Below are 16,721 nucleotides of genomic sequence, written 5' to 3'. Positions count from 1 at the left end.
TTTGTTATTTTTTAAGTAAGCTCTAGGCCCAACGTGGGGTTTGAACTCATAACCCCAAAATCAAGAGTTTTGTGCTCTACCGACTAAACCAGCTGGGTGATCCTATTAGGCCACAGGCTTAAATTTTTCCCCCTCAGCTTCACTGAGAACTGGTTAACCTTGGTGAGTTTTAGCTCTAGCCAGCAGAAAGCATAAATCAGTGCTCATCATGGTTATTAGGATAGAACAAGATAGATCAATATGTACTATCACTACTGGGAGGAGGGGAAAATCCTACAGTAGCTTTAGAGTAAAAGACCTGCTGACTAGATTAGAATGATTTTTTTATCATGAAGGACAACCCATTGCACTTGTGTAGAAGTCTACAGTGAAAGTAAGATGTAAGACTCAATAACTTCTCAAGGCAGTTTTAATTCTAACAATAGAAGCCTACATACCAGATACTTTGAAAATATTTACAGGTCCTTATTGGAAGAGAATTTTTAGTTATTCAGGAAAAACCATTATAACTTATATCTCATCGCTAAAAATGAGGTTTATTTATTCAGAACAAAATGGAATATAGTTTTTTCATATTGGAAATAAATCAGAATGCACTGAAAAAAATGCTGTTAAAAACTAATCATAGTTTAACAACTGAAATCAAACGGTTTCATCTGAACAAATCTCCAAGTGTGAAGACCAGATAAACAATTGATGACTTACGAGAAATATGTAACTGCATGTGATTAAAGCTTCATGGATATGTATTTGTCATCTGTCATGACTCATTAGTTTTCTAAGCACCATCTTTTTTTGGGTATTGTAACATGCATTCTGTGATTTTATTTTCCTATCAACATAGTCTGGAAATAATCATTTATTAAAAAGGCCTATTTTCCTCCCAATAAAATTGATTATATAAATTGGATAAAAGTTTCTACCACTTATATTTTTAAAAGCTGAAACATAAATTGGCTAAAATTAAATGCACCTACTTTTACACTTGCCAAAGGTCTTACTTCAAAATGGAGGGAAAATCTCACTATTACCAAAAAAAAAAAGAACCATATCAAATTATTTAAATGATACAAGTGCATTCATAGTCCTGGTTTTTATACCAAAGTGATCAAGGAGGGAAATAAAATATTACAAGTTGGGTGTGATTGTAAGTTTCTTTTTTCATTTTTTTGTAAACCTTTAAAATGTCCTAAAAATCCTATTTGTAATAATAATTTGTGAAAAACCATCTTAGTTACCGTAGGGCATCTCAAAGCACTGTAACAAGTATCACTACTGCTTTATCTCCTAAAAGAACAGGTTCTCTAGTTTTGACTTTCCAAAATTACAAATTGAGATTTCCCCTTTGTATAAAAAGTTGCTACTTTTGCATATAAGGAGTTTCTGACATTGTACCTCAGTTGCCTGTAGCAGAGCACACGCTCCTGGCTGCATCAGTGGATTTTACTTGCTTGCCGTAAACTACTGTAACTGTAAATAAACAATTTTAATTCTTGTGTAATAAGACTCCATATACCTTAAAGACATAGTTTTATTTGGTTCGATGATCTATTACCTTTTCAAGTATTTTTACTTGATTTCATGTGCACGAATTTGCTCAGCCTTCAGGGGACATCAGCCCTCAAGAACCTCAGAGAAAGCTCATGAACATGTGAAACAGTTCTCAGGGACCCTTATCTCTGCACTCTGTAGTGTTGTCATTTTCCTTTGAAATGTATGCCATTAGAGATATCTGACTATGCATGGTCCTCATGCGAGCTTGGTTCCGATTTGGCAATGTGGAAAGGTGAATCGGCAGCAGGAACTGACTGGAACAGCCAAGGAGGCATCTGTAACACTAACTAGAAAGAAAATCATCATCCAAGGATGCTAGTGGAAGGGTAAAAAGTAAAAAGCACCAGCAACCTTGGCCGCCCTGAGGGCATTAGTATGTTAGTCCAAAGTGCATCAAACTGTAAAGCCCATTCTAATCCCTGGGGGTCTCAGTAAAGTGCAGAGTCTGGGCCAGCAGGTCTGTGGCAGGGCCTGAGACTGCATTTCTAGCAAACTCCTAGGGCAGGCCACCACTGGTTTCTGAGCCACACTGAGTAGTGAGGTATAATCCCCACAGTGTGAAGCTTATGTGTTTTTATGCTCAGTGTAGCTTGCTGGCTATCCCCCAGGCACGTGATAATACTTAATTTTCCAACTAACATGGTTACAAATTCTTCCATTTAAAGGAATACACTTCAGTTACCTGTACCATTTATACGAGCACAACATTTTACTCCATTTGGAATCATAAAAATAGAGTATAACTGTATTTTTATGCAGTATATAAAATCTTATTTTAGCCTTTTATTTTCATGGAGCAATGCACAATTAGGTCGTTTTAAAATGCAGTAAGAATATCATGTAAAGTTGATAGTAACAGCTGTAACATGTCTATTGTCATTTTAGGTTTTTTTTTTTTTTTAACTTTCTTTGAAAGCTTTGCTTTTTGTATTTTTTCAACAATATGAATTTTAGTGCATGTACCAAGAGCCAAGCACTGTCATATTTTGATCTGCTTACATCCAGGACTTTTAGCTACTTAAAGCATTTTATTTATTTTTTATTTTTTAAAGATTTTATTTATTCATGAGAGACACACACACACACAGAGGCAGAGACACAGGCAGAGGGAGAAGCAGGCTCTATGCAGGGAGCCTGACATGGGACTCCATCCCAGGTCTCCAGGATCAGGCCCTGGGCTCAAGGCAGTGCTAAACCGCTGAGCCACCCGAGCTGCCATTAAAAACATTTTATATGTTTCTTCCCCCCCCCCCACCCAGAAAACTCTACTTAAAAAAAAATCCAAACTTCTCCCCTTCAATAGGATTATTTTAGAACTTGCCAGTCATCGTTCCTGAACCCAAACTCAGTAATCAGCAACTGTGGCACAAGTGGAAATCCCTTGATAATGGGGTCAGTGGTTTCATAGAATACATGAATTTATTGCTATAACGCAAGGGATCCTAGCTGAGACAGCCTGGCCCATTCACAAGTGTGTATACCAAGCTACAAACAAGAGCAAAGCTTAGAGGCACACCCAGTTGCCTTGTTGACTATACCTTTGCCAGACGACCATGGACTAATTTTTATGGGGTCAAGAATATAAATATGTACATTTTTCCTATAAAGGATTTATAATTTTCCTATAAAGGATTTTTAAATTATTATTATTTTTTCCTATAAAGGATTGTCTTAATTCTATTCCCTTTTAGGAAATAAAGTTTCCTTGAAAAATACCAAAGTTTCAAGAAGCAAATGCCTCAGAAGTGTTCTGACATTAAGCCACCTTGTTCTTTTAAAATGCCGTATCCTCTAAATGTGGGTTTGCTGGTGTAGCAGGATACAAGTGGTGAGTTCCAGAAGTTGTACTCAGAGGAACACAATTTTATAAGGACTGACAGGTTTAATTAAGACAAAGCTAAAACATTTATATGTGGTGATGATTTAAACAAAAACAAAGAGACTGTAAGGTGAATGGGCCTGTGAAGGTCATTAATATAAAAAGGACAAAAGGCCCCGCTTTCTACAAAAACTGTGACGGGGAATTTAGGAAAGCAACAATATTAAATGTGGTATAGTTAAACAAACAAACAAACAAACAAACAACAACACAAGAAAGAAAAGGCCCCAGGGAAAAACAAATGTTTTTACACAGTATTTCTCAATGTCAAATTGTATGATGTTTATACCATTAAAATCAACATAATTATTTTACCTTTTGGCATTTTAGATGGAATTTTAGAAAATACCTAGCAAGAAAATAGTCTTGAAAGTGCCTCTTCCTAAGTTCTTTGGTACAATTTGGTCATTTTGTTATCAATCCATTAAGTAAGTACTTTAACAGACATATATCAATGAAAATACAAGAAGTACAAATGTTTAGAAAACCACAATTGAAGAATAAATTATAATTCTGACCTCACAGAAAACAGAACTCTAAAATTTTACTTGCATTTCTGTGGCAAAGATATCCATAGTGACTACATGAATATCTCTAACTAGACTTATATTAAAGAAATATTACATAAAACATCCCTTTTTGATTATTAGAATAACTGTTCTATACACTTTTTTTAAAAAGCAAAAAAGGCAAGTTTCAGCTTGAAAAAAGAATAATCTTGAATTCATAATTATAGCAATCTTTTGTGCCTTCTGATTCAGCAAGTGTCATCTAGAATTTAATATCAACTATAGAATGTTAAGGATTATTGTTTTATTTCAGGAAAAGCGCTAATTTTCCTCCTGCAGCATTTCCTCTATTTCCTTATCCCAGTTTTCATCTCGTTTCTCTGATTCTGTCACCACTTCATATTCCTGAAGTTCCTGTTGCAGTTCTTTTTCCCAATCTGCAGAATCTTCTGAAAGAAACAAATGAGAAGGAAAAGATTCTCTTTGAATTCACAATGCTTGTTTTTAAGAACTTGGTCAAGTATAGTTCCCTGTGGAAGTCCGAGCCATGGTAATTTTTCATGTCTCCAGCTTCCTCACTGTGTGTACTCAGAAAACCTGACCAAATTTTAACAGTAACCGAAGGGAAATACGATTAGAAAGATAAATCAGTTAAGTGCCAGACATTCAGGTGTTATTTTGCTTTATTAAAACCTCTGCTTTTGGGCAGCCCTGGTGGCTCAAGCGGTTTAGTGACGCCTTCAGCCAAGGGCCTGATCCTGGGGACCCGGGATCGAGTTCCGTGTCAGGCTCCCTGCATGGAGCCTGCTTCTCCCTCTGCCTGTGTCTCTGCCTCTCTCTCTCTCTCATGAGTAAATAAATAAAATTTTAAAAAACAAAACAAAACAAAAACCTCTGCTTTTTTTTTTTAAACCTCTGCTTTTTTGTATATTTAAATGGATAGTTGATAGTATTTGGTTGCAAATTAATTTTTACCACTATCAATGATGACAATGGTAGAAAAAACAGCTAAGGTTTCTTTTCTTTTTTTTTTTTTTTAAAGATTTTATTTATTTATTCATGAGAGACACACAGAGAGAGAGGCAAAGACACAGGCCAAGGGAGAAGCAGGCTTCATGCAGGGAGCCTGATGTGGGACTCGATCCCGGGACTCCAGGATCACACCCTGGGCCGAAGGCAGGTGCTAAACCGCTGAGCCACGCGGGCTGCCCAACAGCTAAGATTTCTTGAGCACTCACTAGCTGGGCCCTGTGCTAACTGCTTTCAACATATTACTTTTTTTTTTCATCCTTAGAACGAACAATCCAGGCACTAGATACACTGCTGTACATTTTACAGGTTGTAAAACAGAGGCTTAGAGAGGTTAAGTGACTTGCCCAACAACACACAGTTTGATAGCAACAGATGGAGCCAGATTTGCAGGCTTCACAACCTGTGCATAACCATTTTAGCAGTAGTCTCCCTAGATTGGCAACAAGATACCAGACCCTGAAGTCAGGAGGTCTCTTGCTGAAGCCTGGCCCCTCACACTGGGCTCCATCTAAGCTCTCATGTTCCTCCTCTGTGTTGAGATTCAGAACTGCACCTTTATGCTTAGACACTCAATATATGTGTGTGTGTGTATGTGTACATGTATGTATGTATGTAGGCGATAAGACATCTGCTATGTGGTGTTTTAAAATAGAAAACAAACCAGCTATTTAAAAAGTAAAGTTAGGGGATCCCAGGGTGGCGCAACGGTTTGGCGCCTGCCTTTGGCCCAGGGTGCGATCCTGGAGACCCGGGATCGAATCCCACGTCGGGCTCCCAGTGCATGGAGCCTGCTTCTCCCTCTGCCTGTGTCTCTGCCTCTCTCTCTCTCTCTCTCTCTCTCTCTCTCTGTGACTACCATAAATAAATAAATAAAGCTACAGCCAATCAATTAAAAAAAAAAAACTTAAAAAGTAAAGTTAGGGGCGCCTTGGTGGCTCAGTGGGTTATGCATCTGCCTTAAGCTCAGGTCATGATCTTGGTGTCATAGGGCTTCCTGCTCAGCGGGGAGTCTGCTGCTCCCTCTCCCTCTGCCACTCTCCCCTACTCTTGTTCTCACTCCCTTGCTCTGTGCTTTCTCTCTCTCTCTCTCAAATAAATAAATAAATCTTAAAAAATAATACTAAAAAGTAAAGCTAAAATTCATTTTCATCTTTTTTTTTAAGATTTTAAGTAATCTCTTCACCCAGTGTGGGGCTCAAACTCACAACCCCGAAACCAAGAGTCGTCTGCTCCACTGACTGAGCCAGTCAGGCACTTCACTTTTCTTCTTTTAAAACCAAACCTTAGGGCAGCCAGGGTGGCTCAGCGGTTTAGCGTCGCCTTCAGCCCAGGGCGTGATCCTGGAGACCCGGGATCGAGTCCCGCATCGGGCTCCCTGCATGGAGCCTGCTTCTCTCTCTGCTTGTGTCTCTGTCTCTCTCTGAGTTTCTCATGAATGAATAAATAAATAAATAAAATCTTAAAAAAACAAACAAACAAACCTTAAACCTTGAAAACCAAGTGTTTTAATTTTTTTTGGCAGCGGTGACTCAAGGGAAAGGACACGGTGTGTTGCATGGCCAACCACCAATGTCATAGATATTTATTAGGGGCTTCCTGGGTGCCAAACTCCACGTCAGGCACTGTGCGGTGACAAATCCAAGGTGTAACTGCCCTTGAGGTAGTTATAATTTAGCTGGAGGGCCAAGACAATGAATATATAAAAGAATATTACGTGTTCTGAATTATAACTTGGGCAGGAATTCAATAAAAGAATAGCTTGCCTGGAGCAGCCAGCCAGCACTTTATGAATCCTGCCTCAGGGCAACTTCCAGTTCCCTGTGGGGCCTGTGCTACTAGCCATCACTGGCAAAAAGGGAACCCATGCACAATCCACTCTAGCTATCGCCTAGAACACATGGGGCTCTTGCCCACTGTCCTTCTGTGGTGGCTGGCAGCCATCTCTATCAGAAACAGGTAAGGGTAGAAGGAATCTGAGGCACCTAGCAAGCCCAAGTTTTCACTTCTCCTCTGGCCTCTCTTTCCCCCAGAAGCTCTTCCTTCCTCTTTTCCCAATTCTCTCCAGAGTCCCTCCGCAGTGTGCAAACAGGGTTCTGGTTCACCTCTGGGAGGCTAATTTTCTCAGGGTGCTCTCTGTACAACTAGGGGAAAGCCAGATTCCTGAGTGCATTGTAAGTCTCAGAAGGCTTCATGAAACACTCTTCATATGATGATTAACTCGACCCTTTGCTTTTCATCCAGTAGAAAGCCAGTCATTTGTCCTGATGTGCCAAAGAAAGCAGCCCTCCCTCCTTCTGCTTGTTCTTTGTCTCTAAATTATTATTATTAAATATTTTATTTATTTATTCATGAGAGACAGAAACATAGGCAGAGGGAGAAGCAGGCTCCCTGCGGGGAGCCTGATGTGGGACTCGATCCCAGGACACAGGATCATGACCCAAGCCGAAGGCAGACTCCCAACCTCTGTGCCACCCAGGTGCCCTAAATCATCATCATTATTATTATTACTAATTAAGATTTTATTTATTCATTCATGAGAGACACAGAGAGAGAGAGAGAGAGAGAGAGAGAGGCAAAGACACAGGCAGAGGGAGAAGTAGGCTCCAGGCAGGAAGCCTGATGTGGGACTCGATCCCGGGTCTCCAGGATCATGCCCTGGGCCGAAGGTGGCACTAAACCGCTGAGCCACTGGGGCTGCCCTATTATTATTATTATTTTATTTTATTAGAAGATTTTATTTATTCATGAGAATACACAGAGAGGAGAGAGAGAGAGAGGCAGAAACACAGGCAGAGGAAGAAGCAGGCTCCATGCAGGGAGCCTGACATGGGATTCGATCCTGGGTCTCCAGGATCAGGCCCTGGGCTGTAGGCGGCGCTAAACCGCTGAGCCACCGGGGCTGCCCCCTATTATTATTATTTTAAAGGCAGCCTGCTCCTTCCCAGAAGCAGTACTCTTGTGACACATAGCAGCAGGGAAAAGAATCTTCTACATAACAGTATAAACCCAAGAGGCGTGAGGGTGGCTCAGTCAGTTAAGCATTTGCTTTCGATTCAGGTCATGATCTCAGGGTCCTGGGATCAAGCCCCATTTGGGCTCCCTGCTCAATGGGGTGTCTGCTTCTCTCTCTGTCCCTCTCTTTGCTCATGTGCACATGCTCTCTGTCTCAAATAATAAAACCTTAAAAAAAAAAAAAAAAAAGTAGAAGCCCAAGTAGAATTCTGGCTGGAGGGCAGTGTCTCTGAGTGAAAGGGTATGCACTCTTTGTCGCCTGTTGCTAACCACATGTTCAAAGAGCTGAGGTGCCTTGGATCAATCACTTATCCTCTCTGGGCTCAGTTTCTTCTCTCTATATTCCTGGCCATGCTTAAGGCAGAGGGATGTGAGGTCTGGTCACGTGTGCAAGAATCCACCTTCTAATGGAGAACACAATAAGTTACAATATGTTTGTATATCTGCTTCAAAATGACATTTTCTCCAATCAACTTTGGAATCAGAAAAGAGCACAGCTATTTTGTTTGTCTGGTACCTTCTAGGATGGCTGTCTCCTCCTCCTTTTTGTCAAGAACCAGTTGCTCCATTTCCTTCCTCAGATCCTCCTGGTTTAAGTTACAGGCATCAAAGGCGTCACTGACAAACTCAGAAACCCCTGGGCTGGTAGAAATCTCCTCTTCATCCTGAAATACAACAAAGGAGCTGTGGGAACGGTTTTCTTAAGTGGCATTTAGCTTAGTGTCCCTTTCATTGCCTTCCTCCGCTAGTCAGACGCTCAGCTCACCGCTCTCCAGTCATCTCACCTGCACTGGTTGCTTTGGAGCCAGATGAGCTACTGCCTGAATCTACTAGGCTCTCTCACAGTTCGGGTCACCCCAGTCATTCAGTCCAATTCCTGATGCCAGGGAATTGCCTCAAGTCTCAGCTACAGGTCCTTAACTAGACAAGTGCTGGGCCCCTCTTCTTCAAAGCATACAAGACCCATATTCATAAGCAGTTTCAAATGGGATCTGAGATAGTTAACATGAGTTACTTCATTTCCAGACATCAACTACTAGGTACAACGTAAAACTGTATTACCTCTTGAGTTTTAAGCTGAGATTTGATTACGACAGGTGGCGTTTTGGGCCGTACTGCCTCTAAGAAGTGAGAATAAAAGAGATAAAAATTGCTTGATTCAATTCTGAATACATATTATAGTAACAACTAAAATATCCACAAGTACAATGATACTAAATAATTTTCAGAAATGAGCTTTTATATTATGCTTTCAAGAAATAGCTAGGCGAGACCATATTTCAACCTCTTTCTTTGGGGTATATATATATTTTTTAGGTCATCATATTTGATGCTCCTCTTATAAGATTTCCAAACAAGAAATAAATTTTGACCGCAGTGTTAGCTGAAGTCAAATTCAGGGATAGTTCTGCTCTTTCTTTTAGGATAAGGAGAATTCAGTTATTTGTCAAATTTTCCTTTTGTCACGAATGCTAGGAAGCACAAAGTGAAGTGCAACACTCAGCCACAGCTTCCTTTCTTTCTCCTGGGCCGCATTTTCTATCTTACAAACCTCACTAGGTGTATAGTCTTTACTGAATCCTGTCTTAAGCCCATTTTGATACACAGGCAGTATTTGGTGAAATGGCATTTTCTAATAAAATTACTGAAAATAGGGATCCCTGGGTGGCGCAGCGGTTTGGCGCCTGCCTTTGGCCCAGGGCGTGATCCTGGAGACCCGGGATTGAATCCCACATCGGGCTCCCGGTGCATGGAGCCTGCTTCTCCCTCTGCCTGTGTCTCTGCCTCTCTCTCTCTCTCTGTCTGTGACTATCATAAAAAAAAAAAAAAAAAGTTTAAAAAAAATTACTGAAAATAAATAGTAAAGAATAATAGACAATTGGGATTCTTTTTTGACATCTATATGCAAAAGGCCAAATTTCACTGTGTAGAGCAACCTCATGACATTTCCGTGACCTGAAATGCAGTGGCAGGTTCTTTTCTAGTGGTCTGTACAACCCGTACCTTAAGATACATGGTTTTGCATAATTATTTAAAATTCCATGGACAGGTAAGCCTCTAGTAGGTATAATTAGTACCCATACACAGATATTCATGAAACATTAAAAATATGACCCCAAATACCTTATTTTTTAATATCTTTCTTATTTTAATTAGTATTATTGATCTTAAATTGTTGCTGATATTATAGAACACTTCCCCCAACAACCAGGGGTCAACTGTCACAGTAAGAGTCCAGTGTGCAATGTAACGGTGCCCAGGTCTGAGCTAGACACTGGTAACTTGGAGTGGAATGGAGCTTAGTTCCGCTCTACAGAGTACAGGACTAGGGGAACATCAGCTTGAATGAGAGGCAGAGAAACAAAGAAAAGCAGTGGACTGAATCAGTAGAGGATAGAAGGTATCAAATGTTACAGGGTAAAGGGCAAGGAAAGAGACGTGAAAATGACCAGTGGCCAAGGAAGAAATAAAAAGAAGTAAAACCCCGGAAGAACAAGAAAAAGAAAGCCAAGGAAAGGAAAGCTTGGGGGAGAAGTGTGAGCAGGGTCAGAGAGAGGGCATGAGAATGAACATTCCTTTGGGAAGGAAAGAGTTTTTCAGTAGATGACAATGACATTTTTGGTACTTACAAGATGACAAGCTCATGAGAGTCTCTAAGAATATTTTTCAAGTAACTTTTTTTTTTTTCTTTAAACACAGAGTTAAGTCTTCTCTGAATATACCTGTCAGTGGCAAGTCTTCCTCTCTGCCACGGCTCTTCTCCTCCTTCCCGGCGGCCTGCTGCTGGGCGGCCAGGGCTGTGAGCTGGGCTGACTGCTTAATCAGGGAGACACGGTAAAAGTAGTTCCTCCAAAACACTTCTTCCTTCACGCTTTTCAGGACAGACAACAACACATTTGAGAATGCGTGCAACACATGCAAATGCACATGGGGGTTATTTGTTTTAGTGGAGGTGGGAAGAGATGATTTTTCAGAAGCATTTTCAAATCTGAGTGAGGCTCAAAGGAGATTTTACTTGCTTTTGAACTAAAAGCTAAGGAACAGGATAAAAAGAATAGCTATCTTCTCCACAGCAGCAAAAGACAACTTACAGAACACCAATGAAACCTCCATATTTCTTGGTATTTTAATGATACCAACATTGCCCTCAGCAAAAGCAAACAGGCACTGTTGTGAAACCAGCACATCAACCTGGGAGACTGCAAGCACAGCCAGCCAGGACTTCACTGGATTTGCTGTTTGCCGAAGGATTAAGAACTTTCCAGCAGTGACAAGAAAGGATTGTGGGTGTTGCTCCTTATGAAAGGAAATGTCTGCAGCATGCAAATAACTTGGGGATCAGTAAGAGTGAGGTGGGAGATGACTGATAAAAAGACTAAAGTGCAGTTCAACCAGAGGACCCTCAGGGGTCCTCAAACTTGTCTGCATATGAGAATCACCTGGCAGGGGGTGCCAGGGACCAAGTAGGGGAAGGTGACTGGCCACATGGGGGTGCCTTGGAATGGGGAATGTCAACCTGAGCCTGGAGAGGAGGGTGTCTGAGCAGGGGAGGGCGTGGTGGCAAAAATGGAAGATTGGTTACATGCAAGGGGTTGATCAATTAAATAAAAATATTAAGGAGAGTGGAAACCAAGATTCTCGTGGTCAGAGAAGGGAGTTACAAACATTGAAAGGGAAAATTCTAGAATGATCCCTGCTGTGAGGTAGCACCATGAATACATGGTTTTCATTCAGTAGAAAATGTATGTGAATATACATGAGGACACAGATATTCCCTAGCTCTGTCCACTTAGTGGACCAAGGAATAGTGACACCCCAATAAGCAATGAACATGCCTAGCGCTCAGATCTTGGTGTCTGTATACCATTTTCCACTAAAAAAAACCAGAGCTCTTTGGATTAGTGGCCAATTCCAGAGTTACTGCAGGAGAGAACAGGATGAGCCCAGACTACTTCATGTCAAAAAGCAAGGAAGCACTTAACGAATAATGAGGATGAGTCAAAAAGACACAGAAACCAACTTGAATGGGCTCCCACTGGCTAAAACGGTGATAATTTGAGCATCAGAATAAATAATGATGGCAACGATTATAACCATTGCATAAGACAGGATGGTGAGTCTATACAGATACAAATAAATACATGAATATGTTCCAAGTCTGATGAGGAATGGAATAGTTTTACAGTGTTCAAAGTACCTCCCCCAGAAAACACTTATTAATTTCAAAGAGAAAAGAAGTAACTTTACAGTCAAGAAGTCTGGCAGAGGGATGCCTGGGTGGCTCAGCAGTTGAATGCCTGCCTTTCATTCAGGGCGTGATCCTTGGTCCAGGGATCGGGATCCAGTCCTGCATCGGGCTCCCCGCAGGGAGCCTGCTTCTCCCTCTGTCTATGCCTCTGCCTCTCTCTCGGTCTCTCATGAATAAAGAAATAAAATCTTAAAAAAAAAAAAAAAAAAGTCCGGCAGAAACCACCTTCATCAAGTGAAGTGCCCACAGTGTGGGCAGTAAAGGGGACAAAATGGCAGCATACACCACCTGATAGGGTGCAACAGATTATAGGACACTGATGAGACACAAAAACGAAATGCACCATGTGAGCCTGTACTGGGTCCTTTGCTAAAGAGGACACTGGGACAAATGGGAAACCTTGAATGGGGTCTGGGAATCAGATGGCAATAATGCATGAGTAACTGTTTCCTCATTTGGAGGGTTACATTGTGGTTATGTAGAAAAAGACTTGTTTGCAGGAAATACACACTTTAGTGTATTTAGTGAATGCTTTAGCATTCAGGAGTGATGGAGCATCAGGTCTCAAAGGAGTGAAAAAAAAAAAAACTTTTTATGCTATACCTCCAACCTTTTTACATAAAGGTGTGATTGTTTAAAACTAAAAAATAGGGCAGCCCGGGTGGCTCAGCGGTTTAGTGCCACCTTCAGCCCAGGGCCTGATCCTGGAGACCTGGGATCGAGTCCTACGTTGGGCTCCCTGCACGGAGCCTGCTTCTCCCTCTGCCTGTGTCTCTGCCTCTCTCTCTCTGTGTCTCTTGTGAATAAATAAATTTTAAAAAATCTTTAAAAAAATCAACTAAAAAACAACATTGATGACTATGCTTACCTCAGAGCTATTAAATAAAATTCTAAGGGTGGAAGGCAAAACAAAATTCAACCAAAAACATAAAATGTACACCTTCATCACCTAACTAGCGATGGGGTTGGTGACCTGTGGAGTATTTTTTTGTCTGGAGGAGTCACTCATTTTGTGTTTCCAAAACATTTTGCTAATAGAAGTGACAAAACAGGGGGTAAGGAGAATGTTCTCTACCCCCTGGTTTACTAGAAGGGATGCAGGGTCTTAGAATGGGGAGAAACTTAAGGAAGCATGACTGAAAAAGATTTTGAAGGAATAGAAAAAAAATCAATAAGGACTAAGAGAAAATTCTGAGACCCGGCCTTATGGATGAGAATAGGCCTCAGTTAAGACCTAAGAAGAACACATCGTTGTTGCGTTTGTGAATGGTGAAGCTGGGCCAGGAGACAGAGACTGGCTTTTTTTTTTTTTTAAAGAGAGGGAGTGGGGGAGAGAGAGAGAATCTTATTTGTTCATTCATTCACTTGAGAGACAGCACAAGCAAGGGGAGAGCCAGAAGGAAAAGAATCAGACTCCCCATTGAGCAGGGAGCCCAACATGGGGCTCGATCCCAGGACCCTGGAATAATGACCCGAGCCAAAATCAAGAGACGGATGCTCAACTGACTGAACCACCCAAGTGCCCTAACAGAGGCTAGGTTGTTTTTTTTTTTTAATATTTCATTTATTTATTCATGAGAGACACAGGGAGAGGGAGAGGGAGAGGGAGAGAGGGAGAGGGAGAGAGAGAGACAGAGATAGAGACACAGGCAGAGGGAGAAGCAGGCTCCATGCAGGGAGCCTGACGTGGGACCCCCGGTCTCCAGGATCATGCCCTGGGCTGAAGGTGGTGCTAAACCACTAAGCCACCAGGGATGCCCCGAGGCTAGGTTTTTAAGTGACAGAGGTAAAATACAAGATTATCCACAAGGCTAGGCTGGGTAACAAGATGACATGCTGCTAGATGCAGCCCATCTTTTCTTTCATTAATTCCACCAATACTTACTGAGTGCCACATACATCAGGCCCCATGCCAGGTGATTCGGGGATGAATAAACCAAGTTATCTGCCAACACAGGTGGTCACAGGAATAATGACCTCTTACTTGTTAAGCTCTTACTATGTTAAGTAAATGCCAAGTAGCATTTCCCAAACTCATGTGCTCCCACAAACCTCTTTTTCTTATAACATCTCTTGGAAATAGTTCAGCAGGAGGCAGACCTAGCTTAACAGTAGTTCGTGAGGCACTATAGTCAACCACACGTTTACCTGACCAAAAGAGAGTATGCTGTAGCTGCTAGAAAAGCTAACAAAATCTTAGGCAGTATTAAAAAGTAATACAAAGGGTGCCTGGGTGGCTTAGTTAAGTGGCTGACTCTTGATTTCAGCTCAGGTCGTGATCTCAGGTCCTAGGATTGAGCTCATGGTCAAGCTCCCACTCAGCAGGGAGTCTGCTTCAGGATTCTCTTTCCCTCTGCCCCATAGCCCCATCAAATAAGTAAAATAAATAAATCCCTAAAAAGCAACACAAGATATACTATAGTGTGCTCTTCTGCAATTAGACAACACTTTGGAGAATTCACTTTCAGAGGTTAAATACCTGGATGGTGACTGGGTACAGAGATGAAGATACCCAGGAAACAAAAAAAGAACTAAGGTTCTTTACCTGGATAAGTTCAAGAATCTTAAACCATGAACATCACAGACAGAAGTGAGTTTAGCTTCCCATGAGGTAGTGAGCTGCCTGAATATTTATTTTATTTTATTTTTTTAAAGATTTATTTATTCATTCATTCAGAGAGAGCAAGAGAGAGGCAGAGACACAGGCAGAGAGAGAAGCAGGCCCCATGCAGGAAGCCCGATGTGGGACTCGATCCCGGGTCTCCCGGACCACACCCCAGGCTGCAGGCGGCACTAAACCACACTGCGTCACCGGGGCTGCCCCGGTGAATATTTTTAAAGTCACTTAAGTCTGAGCTCCATGAAATGTCCAAAATGAATCAGGTGTACCATCAATTTACGGCAGATTATGGGCAATGTTTGCTCTCTTGATAAAAACAAACATCTGGACTGTTTTCTTTCCTCTTGTTTTTTTTTTTTTTTTCTTTCTTTCTTTCCTCTTGATATAAGAGGAAGAGGTCACAGAGGCACACTAAAGAAATGTTCTGTTACCCTCTGGACAGAGTTACAATGCCCATGACATAATAAAGATTCTGAGGACCCCTATGATAAAGAAAACCATGGAATATAGCAACTCCCAAATGTCTGTCTTACCACTTACGCTTTCACGGACAATTTTAAGGCATTAGAATGATATATACATCCTCTGGGAAACAATGGGCGTAGGTCACTGTCCAAGGCTGGAAAGGACTTGTGATTTCTCTACTGCCGTCAGAGTGAAGGCCTCAGAGGGTGTCTGTGATATGAGAGCAGGGCCCTGTCTCATACCAGCACTGGTGTTACAGGGAAGTGTTAAGCACTACAAGGTATTTTGAAATACAGAGTGTTTGATTTTTTAAAAAAGATTTTATTTATTTATTCATGAGAGACACACACAGAGAGAGAGGCAGAGACACAGGCAGAGGGAGAAGCAGGCTCCATGCAGGGAGCCCGACAAGGGACTCGATCTTGGGTCTCCAGGATCACGCCCTGGGCCAAAGGCAGGCGCTGAACCACTGAGCCACCCAGGTGTCCCTTGATTTATTTTCTAAATTGTTCCTATCTAATGATGGCTTCTGTTTACAAAACGTGTCTCAAGTGTTCAAAGTTTCACTTCTGCATGCCAGGAAGGGAAGTCCTAGATTTGTGTGTGATGGCTCATTTGTTTTATTATGGAAGTTTCAACAAAAACAAAAATGGAGTGACTAGGACAAAGAAGCCCATGTACCCATGACCTAACTAACAATCACCAATATTTTGCCAATCATGTTTTATCTATGCTCCTCTCCCTTGCACACACACCTTTCTCTGGGTGTAGGATGGAATATTTTAAGGCAATGCCAGATATTACATCCTTTCATCCACAAATATTTCAGTAAGTGTTTCTAACAGATAAAGAATTATAAAAAATGACAACCCTAATCTCTAAATCATCCCTAACAGAATTAATAGGAAACTGGAATCATATTATTCAATTGACAATTTACCTAGCCAGCAACAAACTAGAAATATGATTTACCAAATACAAATTCTCCAAATCTTTTATGAACTTTAAAATTACTCTCAGCAGTGAGAGGAAGTCCAGAATTGTCAATAACCCAAACTATGGAATCAAAGCTAGCTACATGTCTGCCATGAGTACCCCAGGCCACATGCCCCAGCGTCCCCGGGCCTCTGGACAGTCCCAAGAGCACTGGCAGGGAACCCACTGTGTGGCCCAAGGTGATTCAAATGTTCTTCAAGTTGATGGAGCCTTTAGGTGCAAAGGCCACCTGAACCCCAGAGCTTTGCTACTCTTATCTCAGAAGGAAGCAGTTGGGGCAGCCCGGGTGGCTCAGCGGTTAAGTGCCACCTTCAGCCCAGGGTGTGATCCTGGAGACCCGGAATCGAGTCCCACATCAGGCTCCCTGCATGGAGCCTGCTTCTCCCTCTGCCTGTGTCTCTGCCT

General features: G+C 41.6%; 1 protein-coding gene across 1 annotated transcript in view; it reads right to left on the bottom strand.

The window, feature by feature from the left end:
* Nucleotides 1-391: 391 nt before the first annotated feature.
* The window catches only part of SYAP1 (synapse associated protein 1), a 36,710-nt gene continuing 20,380 nt past the window's right edge, over nt 392-16,721 (bottom strand). The window contains exons 6-9 of the mRNA XM_025997524.2: nt 10,710-10,858; nt 9,049-9,107; nt 8,504-8,651; nt 392-4,391 (exon numbers count right to left, since the gene is read on the bottom strand). Coding sequence (XP_025853309.1) covers nt 4,264-4,391; nt 8,504-8,651; nt 9,049-9,107; nt 10,710-10,858 — 484 coding nt within the window. The 3' untranslated portion in view covers nt 392-4,263. The remainder of the gene's footprint in view (nt 4,392-8,503; nt 8,652-9,048; nt 9,108-10,709; nt 10,859-16,721) is intronic.

This window comes from Vulpes vulpes, chromosome X, assembly GCF_048418805.1.
Source record: "Vulpes vulpes isolate BD-2025 chromosome X, VulVul3, whole genome shotgun sequence".
Classification (NCBI taxonomy): Eukaryota; Metazoa; Chordata; class Mammalia; order Carnivora; family Canidae; genus Vulpes; species Vulpes vulpes.
This window is presented reverse-complemented; position numbering and strand designations above follow the sequence as displayed.